General features: G+C 30.8%; 1 protein-coding gene across 1 annotated transcript in view; it reads left to right on the top strand.

Moving 5' to 3' along the window:
- LOC142321264 (ras GTPase-activating-like protein IQGAP1) overlaps positions 1-26,449 on the top strand; it is a 110,695-nt gene that overhangs the window by 37,084 nt on the left and 47,162 nt on the right. The window contains exons 12-15 of the mRNA XM_075359261.1: positions 7,945-8,104; positions 9,607-9,749; positions 10,035-10,134; positions 17,195-17,478. Of these exons, the coding sequence (XP_075215376.1) occupies positions 7,945-8,104; positions 9,607-9,749; positions 10,035-10,134; positions 17,195-17,478 (687 nt within the window). The remainder of the gene's footprint in view (positions 1-7,944; positions 8,105-9,606; positions 9,750-10,034; positions 10,135-17,194; positions 17,479-26,449) is intronic.

Here is a 26,449-nt window from a genome sequence, read left to right on the forward strand (position 1 = left end):
AACAGGCTATCTGTCGTTTGTGGAGAATATCTCAGCATGAGAGTGATCCGGAATCGCAGGCAGTCCTTGTTGGCGAATATAGAGAGTTCTTAGATCTCTATATTTTTACAAAGTTCAGGCAGCGAAGAGCGATTCCTGGTGTTCCTTGATGCGTGAACAGGGGAACAAGGATCCCTGGGGAGTTGTACATAGGGTTTTGGAATATAAACGATGAAAGGATGTTCTGTCCTCTCTCTTGACTCGGCTCAGTGTAATTTCAGACAAGTCTGAAATTTTGAACAGACTACTTGACATTTTCTGCCTGATGATACTGATGTAGATGAGATCGCATACAATCAGTGGGTGAGGTGTGAGGTTGCTCAGTTTTGCAGGAGTGCAATCTCCTTGGAGATTACTGAACCCGAGGTGTGTCAAGCTCTCCGTAGTCTAGGTAGTGATAAGGCTCCTGGCTTTGATGGGATAACGGCAGAGCTCCTTGTTTGGTAGGTAGGGGTAAGTGTGGGAATTATCATATGGTTTTTTAATAAATTCCACCAGGATACTTCCTGGTGTGTTAGAAGGGAATTGTGAAATTGTTGTTTAAAGGTGGCAACAAGGATCCCACTGTTAGTTCGTCATATAGGCCCTTGATGTTACTGCCAGTTATTGGTTAGGTCATTGAAAAGGTTGTGTATCGTTGTACAAATGAGAGGTTGTTCTTGTGCAGTTTACAAATGGATAATCAGTATGGGTTTTGTTCTGGAAAGGGTACTGAGGACTCCATACTTCGTGTAATGAGTGGTGTGGTAACTTCCAGTTGGGAGAAATATAGGCATTTTCCTGGACATTTCTGGGGCATTTAACAACCTATGGTGACCTTCTGCTGTATACCAATTACAGAAGAGAGATTGTACTGTGAGTAAGTTGCACAGGTTATGCAAAGTTACTTCAGTCACTGAGCTGTGCTGCTCCGCGAGGCAGCCATTATGTGGGGAAGATACTGTCTAAAGGTTATTCACAGGGCATTATGTTGGGTCCCTTATTATAAGTGGTGGTGTTTGATTAACTACTGTGGTTGAGATTGCCCAGAGGGTGTTGCATCGTGGCTTATGCTGACGATGGACTCCTGTTGGTTGAAGGAGGTTTGTGGTGTTGGGTTGAATTCAAAGTTACTCAGGCATGCAGGATACATGAGCTGTGGGGTCATCAACATAAGATGATATTTAGTGAGTCCGCGTATCGATGTCAAGCCAACGTATTAGATATGTTCAGATTCAAAAGTACCTCAGCGTGTTTCTTGATGAGAAATTGCTGTTTAAGAAGTACCTTCAATATGTCACAGGGAAGCCTGTAATGCTTTCTTCGGAATTCAATGTGTGGTCAATCTTGATTTGGGTTTTAATTTTAAGACTATGAGTATCTTGTATAAGGGCATATGCGAGGCAGTTATGCTATGTGCGGTGCCTGTTTGGGCGGATAGGCTAACATTTAAAAGCTACTGGGATATTTTGTTACAGGCTCAGTCTTAAATTGCTAATGGTAACTTGTGGTTACTGTACAATTTTACGGGAGGTAATCTTGGTGATTGCAGGCGTGAAACCAGTAGACTTGATTGCGTCTGAGAGGCAGCAGCATTATGTTGCTAAGAAGTTAGGTAAATTGACTTCAGAGAAAATAAAGGAGGTAGAACAGCATGTGTCACCCTGTGGCAGGCCAGATGGGATGAGACAGAGTGTGGGTGTAATACGCATGATCTTTTCCCTAATGCTGTTGATTTGCAGGATGCCTCCTGGGTACACCTGAACAAGTACATAATGCAGTTTCTTTCAGGTCATGGCATTTTTCGAGGCAGACTACAGAAATTCAGCCTGGCAGACTCTGGTATCTATTCGCGATGCGGATTATTGGACGATGCTTATCATGTGATATATGAATGTGCTAGGTATGACTTAATGCGCACGGAAACCATTTGTCAGCTTGATATTATCAGGTCGACACTTAATCTTCATGTTTATTGAAAAAGCCGGGCTGAATGGATGATCGTAGAAAGTTTAATTTGGTGAAAGAAAGGATCGCTGAAGGAATGTGATGTTCCGCTTGGACTTTCCTTTTTTTTGTTTATGTTTGGTTTTATTATTATTTTGTTTTACGGTTTGCTAAACTGTTGCTGTTTTTGTTTCTGTTTGGTTATAGATTTGTTTGTTTTTTGTTAATTGTGTTTTATGTTACATTATTTCTTGTTATGTTTTGTTAGTGATTATGTTTTATGTTACTATTTATTGCTATTGTTATGTTTTGTTATTGTTTTTGTGTTGTGTTTTATGATTTGTTGTGTATCAAACTCATTTTTATCTTTCTGGTTGGTAGAGTTCAATTCCTTCATTCTTAGAAAGTCATTCAGTCTTGTTTGAGATTTGACTAGATGTGTTTTGATTGGAGTTTATGTTAGTAAGTAGTACACAGATTGGAATGACGCTTGTGACATTTACATTGGTGGCATCCTGGCTAAGGCTAGACTGAAAGATGTCATTTACTGATGATGACCTCCGGTAAAGCCCATAAGGACTAGGTACAGAGAGGGTGGTGTGGTGACCAAAACAATAGCATGGAGTGTATCTTCCCCTATGCGGTCAAGCATGGTAACTGAAATAAATTGCACTTAGTTCACACACCTGTTCTGACAAATTACAGGTTGGAGTAATAGTAGCAGTGTTCGGTTCTTTCCAGAATGGGTATATATTTCTGTGTCATTCTTTATTTGAAAATATATAGAGTTGATGTTTCAATTCATTAAATTAGCAAATATTTTCACAGAAATGTACTTCTTCATTGTAAGTCATATGCTGCTTCATCTCACCTTAATTACGGAATTGAGATCCTGGAAAAGTCCAATAGTAACTGTAACAATTTACTAATAGTTGAAATGAGATTAGATAGGACTGTAGAAAGTGCTAGTTATATAGATTTTTGTAAACTTTTATTTGTTAAAATAGAAATGTTGGCCATAATTAATTTGGTTATACGCAGATTTGTACTTCTCTTGGATTTTTTCAGCTGTAAAAGAAATAATTATATGTATGACACTAGTAATAAGGATAAGTATATAAATACTTAAATCACCTTGTTTGAAAACAAATAAGAAATTACATACAATATATATATAAGATGATAGATGCAGTCCAATTCATGATAAATGGGTGGTTATGAGTAGATAATATTATCTTTTGTAAATTAGTTGAATTATTTAAGAATAAAGGACAGTACAGATATTGTCTGATGTATTTACAACTTATCTATTAGTTTTAGAATCATGATGTCAGTACTCAGAATTTTCAATACAGCATCAGTTTTTATAAATAAAAAATTAGAAAATGAGTAAGACAATTTAAGAACCAAGACTTTTACACTTAACCAGCTTTCACAGATTGGTTGGTCATTTATAATTGTGCTATGTGAAGTGTTAGTTAAAAGTGTATAGCAAATTGAGCAGTTAGCTGTTGTTGACAAGCTGCAGCATATTAAACTGCTGTGTATGTTGTCGAATGATGTAGTTATAGTTTATCATAACTCAGATTGATATACAGATTATTATCATTTCCAGTGTTCTTTAGTATATCTAATAAACATTTCTTTCCCTTTCTACTTCCTTGTACGAAGTAAAGGAAGTATTGTGATCACAAAAAATTTCAGTTTTCAGATTTCAACAGAAATATCCATTTTGACCATCCCTGAAATCATTTTGACTAATTTCACCGTGACGTCTGTACATACATACATACATACATTTGTATATACATATCTCGTATAATTCAACTGTTCAATTTTATCTACATTAAAGTTAACTACACAGTGACTGAAAAATAGACCCTCACTAGAACAACATATACATGCAAGATCTTTAATAAATTGCAAGAAATTCTTAACTTTTAGTACTTTACTCTGATATTGTCGGACAATATTCTTCCTAAGTCTGAGTTGATCATCATTTCACATATTTGTTTTTTGTTGTCAATCATATAATCTCTTTGGTTTGATACAATTCTTCTGGTCTTAATTTGCATACACGTTCTCTAGTTTTCTCTTTATATATTCATCAACCTCTTAATCTTTTTATTCCTTCTTTGATTTTAACATTTTTTTAATTATCATCTCTTAATATTTATATTTATATTTAATTTATCATCTTTATATTTATCATCTCTTAATTTTTTTAAAATTCTTTCCTTTTTCTTAACATTTTCTTACTCTTCATATTTATCTTTTTCATTTTTTTTAGATATATTTCTTCATGTTATCTTTTTTTTTCTGTACAATTGTTTCTTTTTCTTTTTTGATTACATACCAAATAATCCAATAATAAAAACTGAATATTTTACACCATAGGGTCGAAATTAACATTTTTAACTGGTATACAGGAGTTTACTAAACAGAATAGTTTAATTATTATTAACTTCTATTTATACGACACCACAAATCTGAAACTTTTGTTAATCAACTCACGAAGATACAAATAATACTACTGATTTAGTAATACGAATAGTAAAGGGACTTTTACTCTGTCCTAATATTTCATTTAAGATTGTTGAATTAATAATTGTACAAATATTTAATGTTAATGTTGGGTAAAGTTAACAAAAAACACAGCTCGTATTTGCCAAAAGAAATTGGACTTTAATGAGAAAGAAAACAACTGAACTTATGTTAAATCATAACCTTAAAAACTAAAAAGAAATTATGAAATTAACATAACTTAATGATACATAAGAATATCAACTGAAATCAGCATATCAGTAATAATAATATTAAAATGAGATTTACAATTATATAATTAGAAAAACAAAAACATCAATAAACATAGTCTGACTGGAAAACTATTACATTACTGACATATGCTGTAATATTGAAAAATTAGCAACGAACAGATGTCATTAACTTAGAAAAATAAATTACAGTAAATCTTAATTATTAGCATTGGCTTTTCCTGATTTATGAACAACAAACTTATCATTAAATAATTAAAACATGTAATTCTAGTTTAGTATAGAAAAAAGGCCACAATGATATTCTAGTACAAAAAGAATTAATTACAATAATCAAATTGAAATAAGTAAACATATAAATAGAGTTCCTTTACTAGTAAGCTTTCTTGAAAATATAAAATTACCAAGAAGTCCTAAAACATAACTGTACATAACTGTAATTTAACATAACTGTAAACATTACTTTAAACATAACTGTAATTTGCTTTAGATTAATTTAAGAGAAGTATTATGAATGCAGTTCATGAATAGAATAGAATTAATCTCGGCGAATAACAAGTTACAAGAATAAATGATAGAGTTAATTACAATAACCACAAATTGAAAATAATTAAGTACGTAAAATAGGTTGCAGCTGAAATGATGACACAACCTTATATAAGCCACCTGTCATGAATAAAGGGTTTTAAACTAAACTTGAAATTGAAATGCGCAAAGGTACGATGAACTGAATGTTCCACAAATTTTAATGATAAAATAACTGTTTAACGTAATAAATAATGAAAAATTGAACTTGCCTGTAGCACACAAATATTAGCAAGAGACGAACTCGTGAGTGAAGGTAAATGAATACATACAGTAATCCTGGACGTAGTCCGCACTGGTGTATCAGGAATGCAGTGGTGAAACGTGGTTTAGAGGTAGAATAATACGTAGCATCTCAGATATGTAGCAACAAGTTTGGAGAGATTCTGCATCGATGAAAATTGTAGTAAGCAGCTGGAGAAGATTCGGCGTCTATAGAATTGGCAGTTTGTAGTGATGGAAGCACTTTCAGCAAAGACGTAATATACAGAATTTGAAGATTAAACTTGACCAAGAAACGAGGCAGAAACAAAACATCGAGATCGGTGAAATAACGAACCACTAACGGGTAGAACTAGAGATAATTTTGACAGAGAAATACCGCATCGTGTATGCGAGTATGAATGCAATGAAGATATTAGCACAAAGGTTGAGAGCGAAAAGTCATAGGCAACTTTACATGGTGAAGGTCTGGTCAACTCTGACGAAAAGATGGCGTGAGTGAAAGGAGGGGGAAACCACAGCTAGTCAGTGGACAGGAGAGAGTGTGTGTAAAAAACAAGAGAAGTGTCTTAGTGTTAGTTTGAGAACGATAAGAGAAAACGTGTTGGAATTCGAGAACGAAGACATAACAAAAATAATTTACAAGCAAGCAGACCACTAAAGAATTACGTAAGACAGATAAGAAATAATTCTGAATACGCAAGTTGAAGAAATGACATCAGGGCCGACAAAGAGAAATAGACTTCTAGGAACTATGACAATATTGAAATTGGTTGAGAATAAAAAACACCAAGCCTAATATATACATTAAGGTTAAACAGCAATGAAATAATGCGTGATAGAAATAAGCTAACACCATAACCTTGAATTCATTGGAATAAAACAACTTTACGCAAATGGCGTAAACAGTTAATAAAAACTAATATTTCAGCAATTGTGTAACTCTCCATTTTATTAAAGAATTGGAGGATTGTATCTCACTTTCCAATGAAATAAGTTTAAATGAAGTGCAGTAAAAAATGTGTATATGTAACTTAATAGGCGTACAAGGAAGTCATTTGGTGTCCACATCAGATTTTTTAACTGTAAAGTTTTAAGTGCAATATTTTTAATAATATTCTTTAATTTTTAATTAATATTCTTCTAAAAATTTCTAGTTAACTCTTGAAACCAATTTCAAAAACTGGTAATGCTGTTATAAACCAAGGACCAGCTGTTATGAGGAACTTTTATAATTGGGCTTCCTTGTGTTCAGAGTGTGATTGAAAAATGAGATGAGTTTTTGTGTGTTTGTAGAAAGAATATAAAGCTTGTTGATGTTTGTGAACTTGCATTATGAAATTTAATGCAAATAATGTGGAAGGTTTTCAAGTGATATTCTATCTTTATTGGAAAGCTATGCCCTTGGCGTGATAATGTGCCTTCTCACACTTCATTGCTTATTCGTCAATTTTTTCCCAAAAACAGCATTGTAATGATACCCCAGCCGCCATATTCACCAGACATGGTCCCGTGTGACACTAAATATTCCCAAAAATAAAGAGAATCTTAAAGTGCCGTTGTTTTACAAGCATAGATGAAATTAAAAGCAAATAGCTAAAAGAGCTAAACACTATTCCAAACATCGAGTTTCAGAAGTATTTTGGGGATTGGAAAAAGCGCTGGCATAAGTTTATAATATCTAATGGGGACTATTTTGAAGGGGATAACATTAATGTAGATGAATAAATAAAATTCTTTCCAAAAAATCAAAAATTCTCTTTAATTTTTGAACACATCTCATATCATACACGTAGTTGCTTCAACTACTCAATGATTTACATTGGTCAAATGAGATGCAACTTTAAAAATAAAATGAGTGCTTGAATGCCTTTCATAACATTACACTAGTTAATTTGTGACAATTCCATAGATACAAATTTAGTAGGATTACTAGCAAGTTGTGATAATAGCTCAGTCTTTGAAGGTGGTTCCAAGGACAATTGAAATCATTTTAAAGTATTTAAAAAAAAAAATTATATGTATAGAATTTGTTCCAGGTTTTTGTTTTAAAGGTTTATGATTTTCATTGTCAACCGTGATTAAAGATGCATAGCAAATTTTAATTTCTACTTCTCTTGTTATGTATATTTTACATTTCTGTTGAACTTATGATATTTGTTTTTTTTTTTAGTGTATCATTGATAGTATAAGCTTACTTTTGAGAATAAGTTATAAAGTATTGGATGATGATAGTGTCTTACCCAAACTGACAATCAAATCTTGGTTCTTTAGTTTGTCAGTCCATTGCTTTACTAACTGCTAAATACCAGACAATATTATCACTTACCTAATTTTAGTAATAGTTATTTTAATACCAGATGTTAATGTGATAAACAGATGCTGTATTTAATTTTAGTCATTACTGGAACCAGAATTGAAGTTACAGTACTGGAGAGCACTGACTGCATGTCGTCAGTTCAAGATAGTTGAGCAGTGTTTCTGTACGCTTCTTTGCTATATGGATATACATGATTGTATTGCTCTTGTTAACGCGGAGCATAGGGAAAGTGGTTCAGGTGAGTTATATTTAATAATCATTCAGTTTTTAAAATTTATTGTTACATCTTTCTGCTAGCTCCAAGATGAAGGTGTTAGGATATTTGCAGCCCAGGATGTCCTTACTATGACTCACTGGGTTGGTCTAATGGTTAAACTCGTCATTGCAAATCAGCTGATTTTGAAGTCGAGAGTTCTAAGATTCAAATCCTAATAAAGGCAGTTACTTTTATACAGATTTGAATACTAGATCATGGAAACCAGTGTTCTTTGATGGTTGGGTTTCAATTAACTACACATCTCAGGAGTGGTCGACCTGAGCCTGTGCAAGACTACACTTCATTTACATTTATACATATCATCCTCACTCATCCTCTGAAGTAATACCTTCTGGTGGCTAAACAGAAAAAGAGTAAGTCCTTACTATGATGGAGGGACTAAAGACATTTCTGAGGCACTCTGTTCCTCTCTGCACAATAACTGAAGTTCTTATTCGATGAATTAACTACTTTTTTAAAATTATATTCAGAAATCTTTCCTTCTTACTCATCTTTAGAATTTCTTCATATATTATTTATTTTTACCCTTAACTTCATCTGTTTATCTCCACTTTTATTCAAATGGCTCCTAACCTTTTCTTTATTCTTTGTTATAAATATTCATGTTTGCTAACCTTCAAAACAGTGCTTTAAATATACTAATAAATGAAACAAATTTCTGTTGGCATGTTTCCTTGATACTGGTTTTTATACCATTTTGCAATTACTCTACTTCATTTTATCTTACCTCATTTTATCTTATCTTATCTTTATCTTAGTTTATTAAAAATGATGGTTATTATTTTACTCTAGTATGAAAAAGTTGCTTTTGAAATTCGATAAAGATATAGCGTAAATAGAACTCTATAAAAATAAAAACGTGCTTAGGGATTAACATTATTTGGTTTAATTCACAATTTAAAAATTGGATCATATCAAAGCATATTTGAATGAGCAAACTTTTTATCAAATAAGAAAAATGATTGCCAAAATTATAATTTATTTAGAAGTATTTCTGATAGTTTTGAAAGGTTTACATTTCATATTTCCATATTAATTTACCTGTTATTTTACTATGGCTATTTTTATGCTCTGATCAGTTCATAGTAGTGAAGAATTTTTATATAAATTCTAATTTTCTGCATTCTGTCAGCTAAGAAATGCAGTTCAACTACATTTCTCTTTCTGTTATAAAAATTCTGTTGGACGTCTTGCATTGCAAACATGAAGGTGGTACAGTTAGTGTTCTTGTTAATGTGTGGTTAATATTGAGTTACTGTTGGTTGGTATGATTTAAGCTCTGTTTCTACAAAATAATGCTTGCAAATTTTTGTTGGTTTCATTTTAATTTATCAATTTCTGAAATTTCGTGAATGTTAGGTCATAGGTAATTTTAGTATTTGTATTTCTTTACAATTTATTTCAGTTTTAAAATAATTTTCTACTTTAAAATAATAAAAATACTTTTATTATGTCTTTTGCAGCTATCGCCAGCCTACAGATGTTAAATAATGCAGTTAAGAATGATGATATTAAAGCAATGGAGAAAGCACTCCAGAATCCTGCTTTAAAAATATCTGAAAAGTTATCTTTCAGAGATCTATCGCTTCTTCTTTATCTTCTTAAGGTAATCAGTTTTTATTTACTTTAATTACAAACACTGTTCAAAAAGTTCTTAGTAAGATAAAGTTTCTTGTATCTGGATGGAAACAATAATACTTATTATTTATTCATCCTATTCAAGAAAAAAATTTCTATGATCTCAGATTTAAAAATAATAAAATACATAACGGTTAATGAAATCTTGTCACAATTAGGGATGATAATTTTATTTCTGATTATTTAAGCTTTTTATTTTATTTTTCAGCTCTGTAATTAACAAGTAATAATTAACCTTTTTTATAATGTATAGAAACAGTATCAAGAGCAAGCTGAAGGTACAGAATTGTGGTTAATTGATATTCAGGAAGCTGTGCAGCGTGTCTGTAAAGAAGTGCAAGAAGTTATTCAAGGTATGTAAATGTGCAAATATAATATAAAAATTGTCTACAAAATTTCAAAACTAAATTTTAATTTTAGTGCTACCAATATTTTTTTAAAAATTATTTTCACAAAATCATGACGGGTTTTTATTTCCCAAAATTCAAATATATTCTACACTAAGTTCTTTTATATCACTTCACACACAAATAAAGCTACAGGACTTAATTGAAAATGTTAATACATAAGTTTTGAACTGTATAACAGGTAACTGTAACAGATAAACAGTAATGAGTAGATTGGTAACAGGTAAACTTGTTACTAATTACTGCTCTTATTCATTTGAATTTGAAAATTTTCAGGATTGTATTTGAAAATTCTTACTGATTGAAAAGAGCATAAAAATAAAAGTTAAAATAAATTTAAATGAAAGAAAACTTTCCCATAATAGAAATAATTATTATTTAAAAAAATTTTTTAATTTTATTTAAAAATACGTACTGCCTTAACTTTTTGTTTATGCCTTGAAGAGTGCTATCAAATTCTGATCTAAAAATAGTGTATTCTATTATCATTGTAGTTTCTTTTTCTTCCTTCAAAACTTCCCTTTCTTTGTATAATTCCTTTATATATTCCTGCCATCTGTATGCTATATTTATTTTTCTCTGTAATAGTAGTTTTCCATCAAGTAAAACAAAAAAATGTTTATTACTTCAATGTATTTCTTCAATACCTGATAAGCTGATGTCTGTTGAACAGTTATCATTTCCCAAAAGTATTGCATTATCTTCAATAATATTTTCACACAACTGTCAGCTTCCCATGCTTTTTTCTTCTGTTATTACACATTGAAAACAATTTTTTCAAGAATTTGCATGTACTCTATTAACACCTTCTGTCAATAGATTTTTTACATCAATTAACTTAAATGTTGTGTTATTATTCCCAATGCAGCCTTTGACTTATGCCCTTATCAATTCTATCAGGTTAAAATTGTAATGGTATGGAAGGAGACGCAACACAACATAAATTTTTTAATTTTGCTATTTATCTACTTTATAATAAATATATTTTTGTTTAACTGATTTTACTAATCTTATATGTTCTTTTAACATGCCTTCAGTGATTGTTCGATTTTCATCGATTTTAACCATTTGCCAATTTCTGATTTTTGGGTCAAATCATTTGGAATTTTTTCAGTTTTCTGGCAATGATACAGCCCTCTATCCATTTCTGTGACAATCTATAATCTTTTAAACCTCTGCATAAAATTGTCGCCATTCATTTCAGCGTGGTACTCTTGGGAAGATCTGGATTCAAATACCCATAAACCACTATTCAAGAACCCATTTTCTCTTCCTATGTACGTTACTATTGATCGTTTACTTTTTCCAGTCATGATTTTCAATCCAGTTGACAAATTTTTCATAAAAGTGTCTTTTACACACTTTTTTCTTTATCCAGTCATACCTTTTCTCGTACTTGTCCCACATTAACCCATGTTTCATGTACATAATAAATTATCTTACCCCTTTTACAAATTGCTTAATGTCTCATAAATATTCCCTACCCCATGAAATAATATCTTTGCGTTCAATCAATAAAGAATTATTTTTTCTGGACATGAAACTCAATTTCATTGATTGTAAAATAAGATGTAATGCACTTCTAGAAAAATATGGTAGTTCAGAATTAGTATTCACAGCATTAATATTTTAAGTTAGGAAGCTTGTCATTGAAATAAAACGAATGAACTTTTTCTCAGCAGTTTTAGTAAAATAATCCAACTTTTGTTTTCACATGCTTTCGAGTCTTTTTAAAATAACATGTTATCAATTTTGTCTTTTTTTATTATATTAAAAATTGTTCTTTTACTAATGCACTACTTGCTTTTCAAGCAATGTTTGACTGCTGTTTCAGGATTATCTTGTTTTAAAGTTATACGAGGGTTATTTTATTTCAAGGTCCGATCGGTCGCAAAATAAAAACCTGTGCAAAAATCGGATGAACCTTTGCGCATATGTGTTGCACAGCGTCTCTAGTATGGCCTTCAATCATGCCGCTTCACTTCGTTTAGTTCTGAACACGCAGCTAGCACGTAAACATGTCTACAACAATAGCATCTCCCGCCAAGTGTGAAGTGCGTGCGGTAATTCAATTTCTTCAGGCTGAGGGGTGTAGTGCAGCTGAAATTCATAGACAAATAAGTAGTGTATGGTGAAACTTCAATGAGTGACAGCAAAGTGCGACAATGGTGCAGGAACTTTAAAGCAGGACGTACAAGATGTTCATGATGCAGGCGGTCAGGGAAGGAGTGTCAACCAATGAGCGAGTGGAAGAAGCAATTCGAGAAAATCATCGGTTCACAATTTCTGTATTGAGTGATTTATTTCCTGAAATTTCAAGGTCAGCTCTCTACACCATTGAGAGTTCAGTACCGCAAACTGTGTGCGAGATGGGTTCCCAAGATGCTGTCCGACCATCACAAAACAATGAAAGTGGATGCCTCCCTAACGTTTCTCCAGCGCTATCACAATGAAGGAGAAGATTTTTGAACAAAATTGTCACAGGGGATGAGACATGGGTCCATTTCAAAACTGAAAAATCAAAAGAACAATCCAGCGTAGAAACATGGCTGAAAACACAGGCCAGGCGGCTCTGTTCTATGACGAGGGTAATGGAAAGTTTATACCACACTACGATAAATGTCTAAATCGGAGTGGTGACTATGTAGAGAAATAGTGTAACTATGTAAGTATTTGTTACAAATAAAAAATTTTTTTTTTCACTGTGGTTTTAATTTCGTGACCAATCAGACCTTGAAAAAAAATAACCCTCGTATATATGTTGCTGATTTTTTTTTCCGAAGATATTTAAGTTTTTTCCCAGTTTACGTCTCGCAACAGAATCACCCATTGTTAAAACCCAATTGGCACATAAACACAGGATAAATTAAAATTGATGAAAATAATATTGAGTAGAACTGTTAGAAAATGAACTATAAAACTGTATCGTACCATATGGAGTAACAAGTTAACACAGTGTGAAATACTTTTTTTCACTGAATTGAGTAATGGTGTGAAGCATTACCTTATTATTAAACATCAATCATATAGACTCAACAAAATTTTTAGTTGCATATTATCGTCATGCCATGGTGCCAGTCGATTGGTAGATTACATTACATTATTATACACATAAAGAAATAATTGCACTTGCATGTGGAAGAGACAGAACGACCCAGTCTAAACTACTAAGCTATTTCATTTATACTGAACTTATATTTATATCTGTTGTACTGTTTCGTGACACAAGGTTTAGTAATCTTATTTTTTCCTGCTTCACCATATCTCTGCACCAACAAATTTACTTTTTATTTTGCATTTTATATTAACTTTATTTCTAACTTATACATTTCCTGCCTTCATCATGTTGAGAATTTTTGGACTTTTTACATTCATCCATAAACTTTTAATTCATTTGTTGGTTTTCTACCAATGTGCCTTTCAAAGTAAAATGAATTCTATCATTTATCTGTTCATTTGCAATTTAGTCTACTTTGCCAGTAATTTCTCGGCATAACCATTGCATAATCTCTTTGAAATATTTCTATATCACATCGTCTGGCCCATATTGTTTTTTTTTTTTTACTATTTTATAAAAGAGTGTTTTGTTATTACTAATTTACACATCGCAAGATACTGAATTCTTAATTTTGCTTCCATTTTTCTGATCTATATCATACACCAACTATTTTCCTTCTTGTTCTTATTTTTATTACAGTTTCCTATTAGTATTAAATTATTACCAAATTAGGAGAAATAAATTATTACATTTTAAAAAATCCATTCCTACCAAAGTCTAACTTCCACTGCGTACTATCCTTTTACATATTTGTTTAGATTATCTTGTTTATTTCTTCGTGGAAGTTGACATATAAACCTGCACCACTGTTAGAAGTTTCTGAATCTAACCTGATCAGAATGATTCTCTCATTTTGTCAATTGTTAATAACGTTCTCTTTGTCCTGTATTTCTAACCCCCTCATGCTTTCATTTTTTTACTTTGTGTTAATCCTACAGTTCCTTAACCAAAAATCTTATTCATTTTTCATCATTTTCTCACTAATTCCTACCTTGCTAACTTATTTAAGCTAGCATTAAGTTCCTAACATTCCAAGCTCTTGAAGGGTACCTTGGTTTTTATTGTTCATGATGATCTTTTAACAGTCCGCACTCAAAGATCTGAGTAGGAGAATATTTTATCCAAGAGGGTACTATCAGTTGATTTTTAAAAAAAAAGATGTGGAATAAAGAAAATCATTTCTTTTGAAAATGCAGCTGTACTTTTCCATTGCTTTTAGCTGTGAAGTACTTAAAGTCTAAAATATGTTATCTTCAAGTTTTTTCAACCCTTGTCAACTGTCAGTAATTGGCAACCCTCAGTTACTGAAAGAGTTGCTGCCTTCTTTCAAGAATCACTGTTAGGTAAATTACAAAAATTAAACATAGCTTGTTTGCCGAAGTATTGGACTTTAATTTATCACTTAAATGAATTTTTGGTTTCTCTTCAAATCTTAAAGATTAGTAACCTTACATTGATTAAAGAAAATTCAATATCATGCAACATAATGTTATAACATAATATAATAATATTGTAACATAATGCAATTCATCATGTTATAATGATTTTAAAAACATGAAATCATAATATTAGTACACTGAATTTATCACTACATTTTTCACAATTAAGATATATAAAAAACAAAACTAATGCAGTTCTTAATGAAATCTATAAAATTGACAAGATTGACAAAGCTTTGAATGAAAATGATTTAGATTATTTAAAAACTAAATCTGAATCTATAAAACACAATATTAGATTCACACATGTAATGATATGGAACTTGATTTAGATGAAGACAGTATATTATTTTCTTATGAAAATGTTTTTGACGCATTACATAAATGTTCACTAAACATACCCAATTTCCATGTATTTTTATGAAAAATTATGCTTCAAAACATCAGTAATCTTTGAAAACCACTAAAAACAAAATCTTGGTCAAAATTAATGAAATATACCCAATCTTTGGGATTAGAATGCGATTATGTTTATGCATACTGTTTACAGAACAGTATGATTTTCAATACCAAAGATGCAATTGATTTGTTAGTTAATTACTAACACATTACGTATTAACCGGACTATAAACCACATTATATTTCTTTCAGTAAATAATAATAGTAGTGAATAGTTAACAATAACAGTTCATATTTTTACTGAAGTATACCAACATTAATAAATTACAGTCTATAACTCAACCACTAATTTTTAAACAATACATAAAATAATTCAGTATCGTAGCAGTTAATAAAGCACACTTACTTTACCTTTTAATGGTACATCACATTAAATAATATTAATTATTTATGAACAACATTTTATAAATTATTATTCACTCCACTTCAAATCGATATGTAACAACTTGTATAATAATGAATAAAATGGACACAATGAGAGAAATGTAACAAGAGTGAAAGAAAATGTGAACGAGTCGCAGGCAGAACATCCGCACCCAGTAGAAGTCTGACCTGCACTGAAGAAAGGTGGCGTGATGAGAAGAAGGGGAAGCAAACTAGGCCATAGACAGAAGAGTGTGTGTGTTGACAACAAAAAAAAAAGTAGGTAGTGTGCAAGTGTTAGTGCGGGAAAGAAACAGCATAAACGGGAAGTTTGGGAATGATTAGAGAAACGTGGGGAATTTGGGAACGATAAACATAACACTGATTTTTTTTTATAAAGAAGCAGACCATTAAAGGAATTACATAAGACTGATAAGACAGTTTCTGAATACGAACAAGTTGAGGAATGACATCATCGCAGATAAAGATAATTAGACTTTTAGAAACTTTGACAACATTAAAATTGAAGATAACAAAACAGTTATGACTAACTTGGCTAAATAGGAATTGTTTTTAAGAGTCATTACGACCACAGCAGACAAAATAAAAAATTATGGTGAACTTGACACTACGAGAAGACCTTGAATTTATTGGATTAAAGCTACTTTACGCATTGGCGTAAACAATCATTGTCTAGTCTCCACTGATATCCACCACTTTATAGTAGCTCCTATGGTATAGCCTTCTGCTTTACAAAGCCGTATAAGTTTCTAAGTGGTGAATGCCAGTTTATTTACTGATGGTAGTATCCTTTTTAGTTTCATACCAATTTTTAGATGTACTCTTCTCCCATAATTAGGAAGTCCCCCATCATATTTCAAATGTTGCTACTGCCTGTCTATTACTACTTATTCATATTACATCTTATTAGCAGGTAATCATCATACTATCTCTGTGGAAAATGAGGATTTGGCCTATTGCCACAGCTAAGCTCCCAATTTATAGGGCAGGAAATTAATTAATATACTGCAAATAAGATTGACTATTGTATATTTTTATCTGTATATCCGAATGTGTATTATACATCTTCTACTTAATTACTTTTTATGTAATAATTCTAAACACTTATTGATCTGATTAATTTATATTAACATACCTAAATTCAGTAATATTCATTAAGTTTATAACTGCCATTTTAATACAATTATTGCTTTCTATATATTTTTCGGATACTTCATTTAACTGCAATCTAACATTTTTGAAAAATATCATGTGTGTAACTGTTACATGTGCACATTTCTTCCTGCTTGTGATCTAAGATTTCATCAAACATAGTTAATATGGGTCACAGGCTCTTACAGTCTCCTGACATGTAACTAGTTATAAATTAAATATGTTTTATGGTTAATCTTCTCTCCACTTTACTAAAGTAAAACAGTATTACTTTTCTTACGTTTCAAACTTTTATATACCATTTATTGTATGTGTTCTTACTTATTTCAATATTGCTGCTTCAATTTCACTCTCTTTCGTTTTGTAAAATTAAAATGTATAATGTTTCAAATTACCTAGTAGATTAGATAATAGTAATAAAATTTTTTTCATTGCAGAAAAGTATTATTCTGAACATATTTTTTATTTATTTTAACAGTGTCAAAATGGTTAACAAAAATTAATTATGCATTAGAGAAAAATGATATGGAAGAAACATTGTCTTGTATTATCAGTCATGCTGATTTAAATTTCAGTAACGGAGATTCATTACCGTGCTTTATATCCTTACAAAAATATAAATGTTTAAAAGAAAAGAATTCAGATTGTAATTGGACATTACACTTTACTTCCACTGGTCTTAAAGTTTATTTATTGTTACATGATGAAAATCCTGTTAAATTTACTTGGGACAAACCTGATGTTGTAAAATCTGAAAGTTGTGATAGTTCACGCCATTTGACTATTTATGAAATACAGGTAAGTAATCATTAATATATTTTATTTAAGGTAGGTTTATAATACTTCGTTGGAAAACCTTGCAAAAGGAATAATTGTTATTCATAGGAACAGTGCCTGTAAGATGCTCTTTTGACTGTTTTCAGGTCTAAACTTCCATTTACTTGCTTCTGTGAGCACAACACCACTATGATAACACCAAATAATATATAAATGGAACAGCTAATTTGAGTTAAGATGATTCCTGTTTTGATCAGGAACTAGATCCTAGATTTTTATTTTATAATTAATGTTTGTGTATTCCTAGTTGTAGTTTGTGCTTTCTAAATGTATCTGTCATTCATACATATTTAATAATTCTCTTTGTCATGATAATTCTATTTTTTAGTTTTTATTTGACATTTTTTATAAAAATGTTACTTTTATTTATAAGTCTCTTTTCATGTTCAAGTCTTAAACTTGTTAGCTTTAATCTCTTAATATATTGTTTGTTAAAAAAAAAATTGCATTATATTTGTGTGTGGTTACTTGTTCCTTTTTTATTATTGTATTTAAAAATGCAATAAATATCTTTTCTTATAAATCTTCATTTATTCTGCCTGAACAATTCTAAAAAACAATTATTAATTTATTAATACATTGTATAAATATATAATGGAATTAAATATTATAAATCAGTTATATGAGTGTTTGAATTTATAGAGGACACTTTGAAAATAAAGATTCAATGGACAGAAAATAATTTTAAATGATTTTATTTTGGGATTTATTTATCCACCTTTATTACATCTTTAACTATTTTAGAGTAGCACACGTGAACTTTATACATTTGTTGAACTTGTGAATTAGTTTGTTATAATGTAGAAGTTTCCAATCTGTTGTGTTACCCACATATCACTGTACTCTATCACTGTATTTTGAAATTCTATTTCAACCAAATGTTTTTTCAACTTAGTCAAATGTTCCTTCATTGTATAACAGTGATAGTTGCTAGGTGCAAGATCTGACTGTTGAAAGTCTAGCCAAAACTTTAAATTAGAATATTTGCAACAACTTGTATGATATGGTGATTGTTTGGATAGTTTTTGTTGCAAATTAGCCATACTCTAAACATTAACAATCCTTGAAATTTATTTTTTATCCCTGCAATTTTTCAGGGTCTTAAAGTTAACCACCAACAGTTATGTTTTTATTAAGTAGAAAATCTCAGTTTTATGTTTCAGAGGACATGTGATGTGGTTTTTTTATCTTAACTCATTAAATTTTTTATGATAACAATGACGATAATAGTGGCATTGCATGGAGTGTTACTTTTTCTAAGGTGTATGTGACATACCATTTTTATCTCCTATCATAATGCCATTAAGAAAGTTGACATCTTAATCTTCAAAACTTCTAAAGAAAGCATATGGATGTATAACTGAGGTATCAGATAGTTTAGATCTGATACTGCATATCATGAACTCATACAAATGTGATTTTTTCCTTATCACTGACATAACTTGTTTTAAATTCATGACATTTTTCACAGAATGCCTTTTCATAACATTATTGCTCATTATCATCATCATGCACAGAAACAAGTTAAAAATTAATTTCACAGCAGTTTCAGCTCATATGTAAAAAAAAAAACTGAATGACCTAAAATACCCAAGTATTTGCTGGTATTAGATCTTAACACAGCCATTTTAAACATGTATTGTTAGAAAATTAGTGTGAATGAGGTCATTTAAAATTTTCATATTATTTGGATCTTATCACACTTGCTGTGCTAGCAATTATGGAAAAAAATTATCTTTGATTTTTGGTATTCTTAAATATTTACTTTCTAAATAGCCTTCACATATTTATAAATGCCAAATTAGTTTTGTCTTTGACATTTTTGAAGGCTGAGAGCCATATTGATTTAAATATGGTAACAATAATATTTATTTTTTTTAAATACTTTTACTTTGTTCTAATGCAAAGAACAATATTATTATGAAGAAATCTTTATTCATATTTTTACTAGTCCATTTTTTTAATTACTCTGATATAAAGTTGGTTTGTTTCCTTTAATATGTTTCACCAATGTACCCATTGCCAAGGCAATTAATAACTGGTGTATTGGCAGACAAGTTAAGTATTTTTATTTTTTCTAAGTTTTTATTTTTTTGGATACTTTTTCTAATAATGAAAGGTTAGAAGTGGATATGTTCAGTTGAAAATAACTCTTAAATTGTTCTATCAAATTTGAAATTGTATTTTATTTTCATGCTTGTCTACTTCACTTTTCTTTGTGGGGGGGGGGGATTTTTACTGCTGGATGCCTTTTCTAATGTCAACTTAGAAAAGTAAATATATGAAAATTTGTAATACTTGATTAATATGATGAATGACTGGGATTTGAACCTGAAACTTCCATAGGTGGAAGTATGGAAATACTACTACACTCTTCCATGAAGATTGCTAGAATGGTCATTAACCCTTGAATTACTGTTCTAAATTCTTGTAACATTTCTTGTTTACTTAAATTTTGTACTTAACTTCATATATTTGCCAATAATTTAAATTTGAAAAGTTTATCATCAGATAAATTTTATGGTTGATCAAGAATATAGATTGATTCTGAAATTGGCTATGGTACATAAATTGTTATTGATACTCTCATCATATTTAAAAGAATCTTATTCAGATAATCATGTCAAATACCATTGGTCTATTCCAGACTGGTGACTTGTCATTTAACCATCAACATAAAGTCTAGTTCAGTGTACAGTCTTATTTGCCATATTTGAACATATAATAAAAAAATTAATATTTCATATTCTGCAGTGATAGTTGTAGTTTCTGAATTACTACTGCTTTTTATTCAGTTATGAACATTGTCGTGAAACTGTGTTGGATTTATTTTTTTATTACAGATCTTGGAGTAAACAACGCAAACAAAACATTTCTGAATGCCTGTGTTTCCTCATAGAACATTGTACACTCCATTTTATTCATATTTTTTTTTTACAAGATTTTTTTCAGTTTGTATTATTTACTAATTGTAAAATAAGTAGGTAGGTTAAATGAAATGGAGGGCCTTTATAAGGGAAAACTGCAAAATTGTGTCATTACAGTAAGAAAAGAAATAAAATCATGAGTATAGCAGTGGAACTGCAGCTGTCTCTTTTTTTATATTCACATGCAACACTCATAGTACTTAGCATAGCCCACTATTATTGCCCACTATTCAGTAGAATATTGGTATCACACATGTGGTATATGATCAACAGTCATGCTATTGATACAGCTGTAATGTTAAATGTTAGCATAAATTTGATTTAAAATGTAAATGTTTAACCTAATAAATGTTAAGTTTACCTAACAATCATTCATGAATATTTTGGTACAATTTTACCATGTATTTTAATTGTGTTATTTATTTTCAGGACATAGTGTGTAATATAAAAAACAGTTGTACAGGCAGTAAAATCAGTAATAATAAAACTATTGAAGACTGGGTTATTAGACTGCAGTCAAGATCAAGAGGTTATCTTTTGAGAAAAAAGATCAATAACTACAATTTAAACCATACAAATATGGAGAAGCAAGCTATTAAAATACAGGTTGGTTTGCATGAAAAAAATGACTTAAATGAGCATAGTATGCATGATTAATTTGTTTCTAATGTTTCCTTCGTCTAATTTCTCTTCCTCTTTCACTATAAATCTGACCCTTTCATTCATTGACATTTCATCTTTGTAATTTTCTTTCTGTTCCTTAGAAATTTCTTTTCACATGTCTGTAATTTGGTGATGCCCATATCCTAGTGCAGTCACATGTCTGATTACTGATAACAATATGATAATAAATATGCCTGATATTTCACCTTTTTTGCTTTTCTGGGAGTACATCCTGGCCCTAAATCATTTTTCAAAGTATAAGTATTTCCTTCATTCTCATTTATTATACTTCAAAATAATTTAAACTTATAACCTTTGTTAGCTGTTCGACAACTATCACTTCATTTATAACAAATATGTGAGCAACTTAATGTGTTTTTCCATCTGTTGTCATGTATTTTTTTTATAAACTTTATAATTCTTTTTATTTAATACTTGCACTTTACATCAAATCTTAATATAGGAATTATTTTTCTTTAAGATTTTTTTTGTACTTTAACGTGGATTATACTTTGATAATAGATTCAATCAGATGAAATCATTAATATTTGAAAAAAAATACTGTTTTAAATAATACATAAAAAATATAATCTGTTTAAAAATACTAAACCCCACATACTTGTGTTCATATCATTTCTTCATGTAGAATTTGTACCACAAAAATTGTTTTATATTAAACAGTAAACAATATCCTTCATGTCACTGCCTGTTTATTCTAAGAATAACATTTGTAATCTATAGAAAATAAGATATATTACATTTATATTTCATTTACTCGACACTAATCCTCCAACTTCCTGAATGTTTAGGTATATAATATTATAATATTTTATGACAAACCTTAATGAATTTAGACATAACTTGTATTCTCCCTGATTATGATGTTTTGTAAGACTTAGCATACTTATTTTTGAAAAGGACACATAAATATTGGACAAAGTTTTGGACATCATATCTCATATGTCTCTAACAGATTTCTTTCCATATTAAATATCCATTTAAAATTTTATCTTAAAAAAAAATGTTGCAAACTTGCTGTTTGTCTGGACAGATATTTCTTGTAACAGTAGAGGTATATTTTTTAGTCTTGCACCTTGCACCCTCCTTTAACATTGCCAATGTATATTACTGTTTTGGATTAAATTTATAAACTCCAACTTCTTGGCATTGTTTGATCCGTGCAAAAAATTCAAATTTGCTAGAGAACTTAAATATTTCAAGTGCTTGTCATCTTAATGTAAATGACACCTAAGGGTGAATAAAAACCAAGTGCTGAGCAGTATGTGCAAGGTGTATTTCAAAAGTAAAGATCTGTAGATCATTAAAAAAACAAAGCAAATAAAAGATCTATTATCTGATTGTACACACTGCCATAAGAGGTACCAGTGTGTAAACAACTATACCTACATGTTGGAATATACATCTATTTTATTTTTTCTACATAGATTATAGTTGTAATCATTTTTGGTACCTAGGAACAATGTTTACTTCCTGTTCATAAAAATCTGCTACCTGACAGTTGATCCAATTTAACACTGCTGTTTTCAACTTAAGGTCCTGGAACCTTGGAGAAAGAAGCAAGCCACTTTTTAGATGGAAAAAAAAACATATAGTAACTAGGTGTGAGATATGGAGTGTAAGGTGGTGATCAAAAAATTCCTATCCGGATTGATGAATCTTCTCATTGGTGTTGGTATGATTATTGTAAATAAAATATATACTGAAGACCGCATCCCATGATCTGTGGATACTGGTGTTCTTTGGTGGTTGGGTTTCAGTAAGCCACACACCTTAGGAACAGTTGTCCTGAGACTACACAAGACTACATATTCATACATATCGTCCTCATTCATCCTCTGAAGTAATACCTTATGGTGGTTCCAGAAGCTATACAGAAAAAAAAGAAGGTATCCCATGTTCTGATTTGTATGCCTTAGTTGTGAAACTGTTTTACAGTACTCCTCTGAAGTGATTGTTCTTAGCTCTATGAAATCTATCACTAGGTAATACCTTTTCTGGCCCAAATTTTTGTGAAAATCACAATTCCTTTCTTTGTTAAGTGGTTAAATATTTGACGAGCTTGACTGGAACGGTGTGTTGTGTTTAGACAGAGTGTTGAAGATATATCTTGGCTGAGGGTTGTAATAAGAAGAAGGTACAGCAGAGGAGAAAGTAATTTGTTGAGAGGAGATGACAGATGAGGTGGTTATGTGCAACTTTGTAGAGACAAATATGCTTTGCCCTTCATCCTTCATGCCTCCCTACACACTGTCAGCCTTAAAGTGAGAGCACCCATCATATTGCTGCAGAATTTGAATCTATCAGGACTTGCAATTACTCCTGTCAGCAATTCAGGACCTTTTACATTAATGTTATAGAAGGGGGGGGGGGGTAATTTACAGACTGCTGACAGGGAAAGGTAATTTATCCCATGTATTTGTTTGACACCATCAGACTACCCATTCCAAAACATGTTTTTCTGTCACAATAAATAATCAAATCACTCTGTCTCAAAATTAGCTTGAGTGACAGCCTGGTTGTCTTGGAATCAGAAGGATTCCAAATGTTGGAAGTCCAAATCAGAAGTGCAAATGTTGTTTACTTTGCACGTAGACTCAAAACTATAAATCTTTCTGGTTCAAGGTTTTTAACAAATAAAGATTGTTCCTGTATTTGAATTATTAAAATTTACAGTTAACCAATATATAGTCTTCTTAAAATCTATAGCAAATTAAAGGAATTTTTCTTGAGTAACTAAAAACAACTGCTTGTGTGTGTTGATCAAGGCTGTTAGCCTTGATCAACACACAACTGTCCAGAAATTTAACTCTGTTTTGCATTTAATAAAAATCTGCTACAACATAAAATAAATTGTCATGATCATATTTGATGATTTGATAAAATTTTCTCATCCATCCACCATTTTGGCAAAGCATGTTTTTTAGGTTCGTATTCTAAATTGTGTACAGCAGCACAGATGATGTGTTAAGTATTATCATTTCGATCTTGGAGGTTGATAGTTCAAGATCTGGCTTAACCTATTACATTTTATGCATTTTGATGGCTTCTCAACTAGGTCCCCCAGCTGCTATTCTGTTGATAAGTTCTAATTAACAACTTTGACCTTGCAGTTCGAAGATGTAAAAGTTACAAGGAAACTTATTATTTGAACAAGAGACATATCTCATCATTGCTCTTCCCTGTATATCTCAATAATGAGTAACAAAGATGAGAGTGAACTAACTACTTTGTGTCAAATCACTTTTCTGTCTTAAATCATTAAGCATGTCTTTATTCTCCTATCTTTACACAGCTGACACTTTCGGTTATATATCCTTTCCCTTTCTATAACTCATTTCTCTTTAATATATCCTGCACATTATCTCTTTATTATCTCCCGCACATCCATGCTGTTATATGTTTATTAAAAATCCCAAAAGATCAACAGCAAATTCCTATATGCAAAGTGTGTTTCTTGAAATTGGCCCACTGCTAATATAATATCAACATTATTTAAAAGAGCATGCTTTCTTTATTTGTTATTGCTTTCTTACTATTTGACTAATGGATCTTTCCATTTTTGTTCTGTAATCACCTTTCAGTTTTGACATATATTTTACATCCATCATCTTCACATATTTGAATTTAAAAAAATTCTGTTCTATTAATTCATGTCACTCCAGTTACTTATTTCTGATCTGAACCTAAATTTACTATTTGTAAATTTTTAGCTGTTTAATTTCTTCATCAAATTTTGTTAATTTTCTAAATTTCATTTGTTGAATGTGACATTATTCAACAATGTTATTTATTTAGTTATTTTAAGTTTCTAGATTTTACTGTATATGAGTTTCTGTAGATTATCTACTTCCTGTATCTTAGAGGTCATTCATTCTGAAGTTCTCAGTTATCATCCTCTACTACATCCCTTACTCATTATTTCTGGATTCTTTGCAATTATGCCTTCTTGAAGACTTCTTTTACACACCATCTAATGAAATTATTGAGGTATGATATTCACACTGTTAAACCTCTGTGTCTTTCATTGGTATTTCATCTGCACCAAGGTCTTTGTTCTTTTTCGTGTGATTCTGGACAGGCATTAAACCTGTACCAACTTTAAGCCGAAATCATAACCACATCTTCAACAGTTTCCCTCCTCTTTTATTTTCTCTTGGTTTATAATTAATCACTTGCTTAACCATCTATCATTATCCAATCTAGATGTATGCTGAAGCCAGTTCTCGTAATGCACAATTTTTTCATTAAGAGAAAGTATCTAATTCTGTTCTTAAATCAGTCCCATCTAGAACAACGTTTTACTTATCTAAGAAATCTGCACCTCTGCTGTCTTATCTTTTGATTTAGTCATTGCACAGATCAACCCACAATACCATACATTATCAGAGGGATAGCCATTTCTTTATGTAACTTCAGCATTCCATCTCATCTAACCTTTTGGAGAAGGATTCGACTTATTGTCCCATACATATTTTGAAAACTCTGAATTTTAATTTCTGTACCTAAAAATGATATCGCTTCCTCGATATTTAAAATGTGAAACCTGTTCAATTGGTTTATTTTCCAAAATTATTTTTGATCTTATCGGATCCTTGCCCCAGAAAGCCCATAAACTTTGTTTTATTCAATGATATTTTAAAATTATATTGACTATATATATTATTCAATTCATATAAATAACTCTAAAATGCTTCTTCTGAGGGCTCTGTGATAAGCTGATCATCTGCAAAGAGTAAGTATTTAAAAATGGTTCTTGGACTGTGCGTTATACCATAATAAACATTACTTTTCCATTGTCTCGACAATGTCATCAATGTAAATATTAAAAAGTGTAAACAATAAACTACATCCTTGTCTTAAATGTTGGTATCTATCAGTCCTCTACTATTAAAGCCTCATTTATTATAATTTATGTGTTAATATAAATCACTTAGTGTTTAATCACTTTTATTAAATGTAGCAGATAATTCCTTTCATAGTCACCAAGTGCAATATGTAATTCCAAACCAAAGTCCCTTCTCTTTTCAATCACTTGGTTAAATATAGTTACATTATTAATGCAAGTTCTACCTCTATGAAAATCATTTTGTTCCTCTCTCAACAAAGCTCTGAAATCTGTTGATGCACATTTAAGATCTTAGAGTATACTTTATAAACATAGATTAATAGGCTTATTCCTCAGTAATTTTCACATTTTATTCTGTCACCTTTCTTAAAAAAATTTATAACTTCTAAAACTTTCAAGACTCAGGTGTTGTCCAGGACTTCCAGAACATATTGTAAGCATGCAACAAACTAAAGTGAAATATTGGTCAACCATA

The sequence above is a fragment of the Lycorma delicatula genome, chromosome 3 (genome assembly GCF_047948215.1).
Source record: "Lycorma delicatula isolate Av1 chromosome 3, ASM4794821v1, whole genome shotgun sequence".
Classification (NCBI taxonomy): Eukaryota; Metazoa; Arthropoda; class Insecta; order Hemiptera; family Fulgoridae; genus Lycorma; species Lycorma delicatula.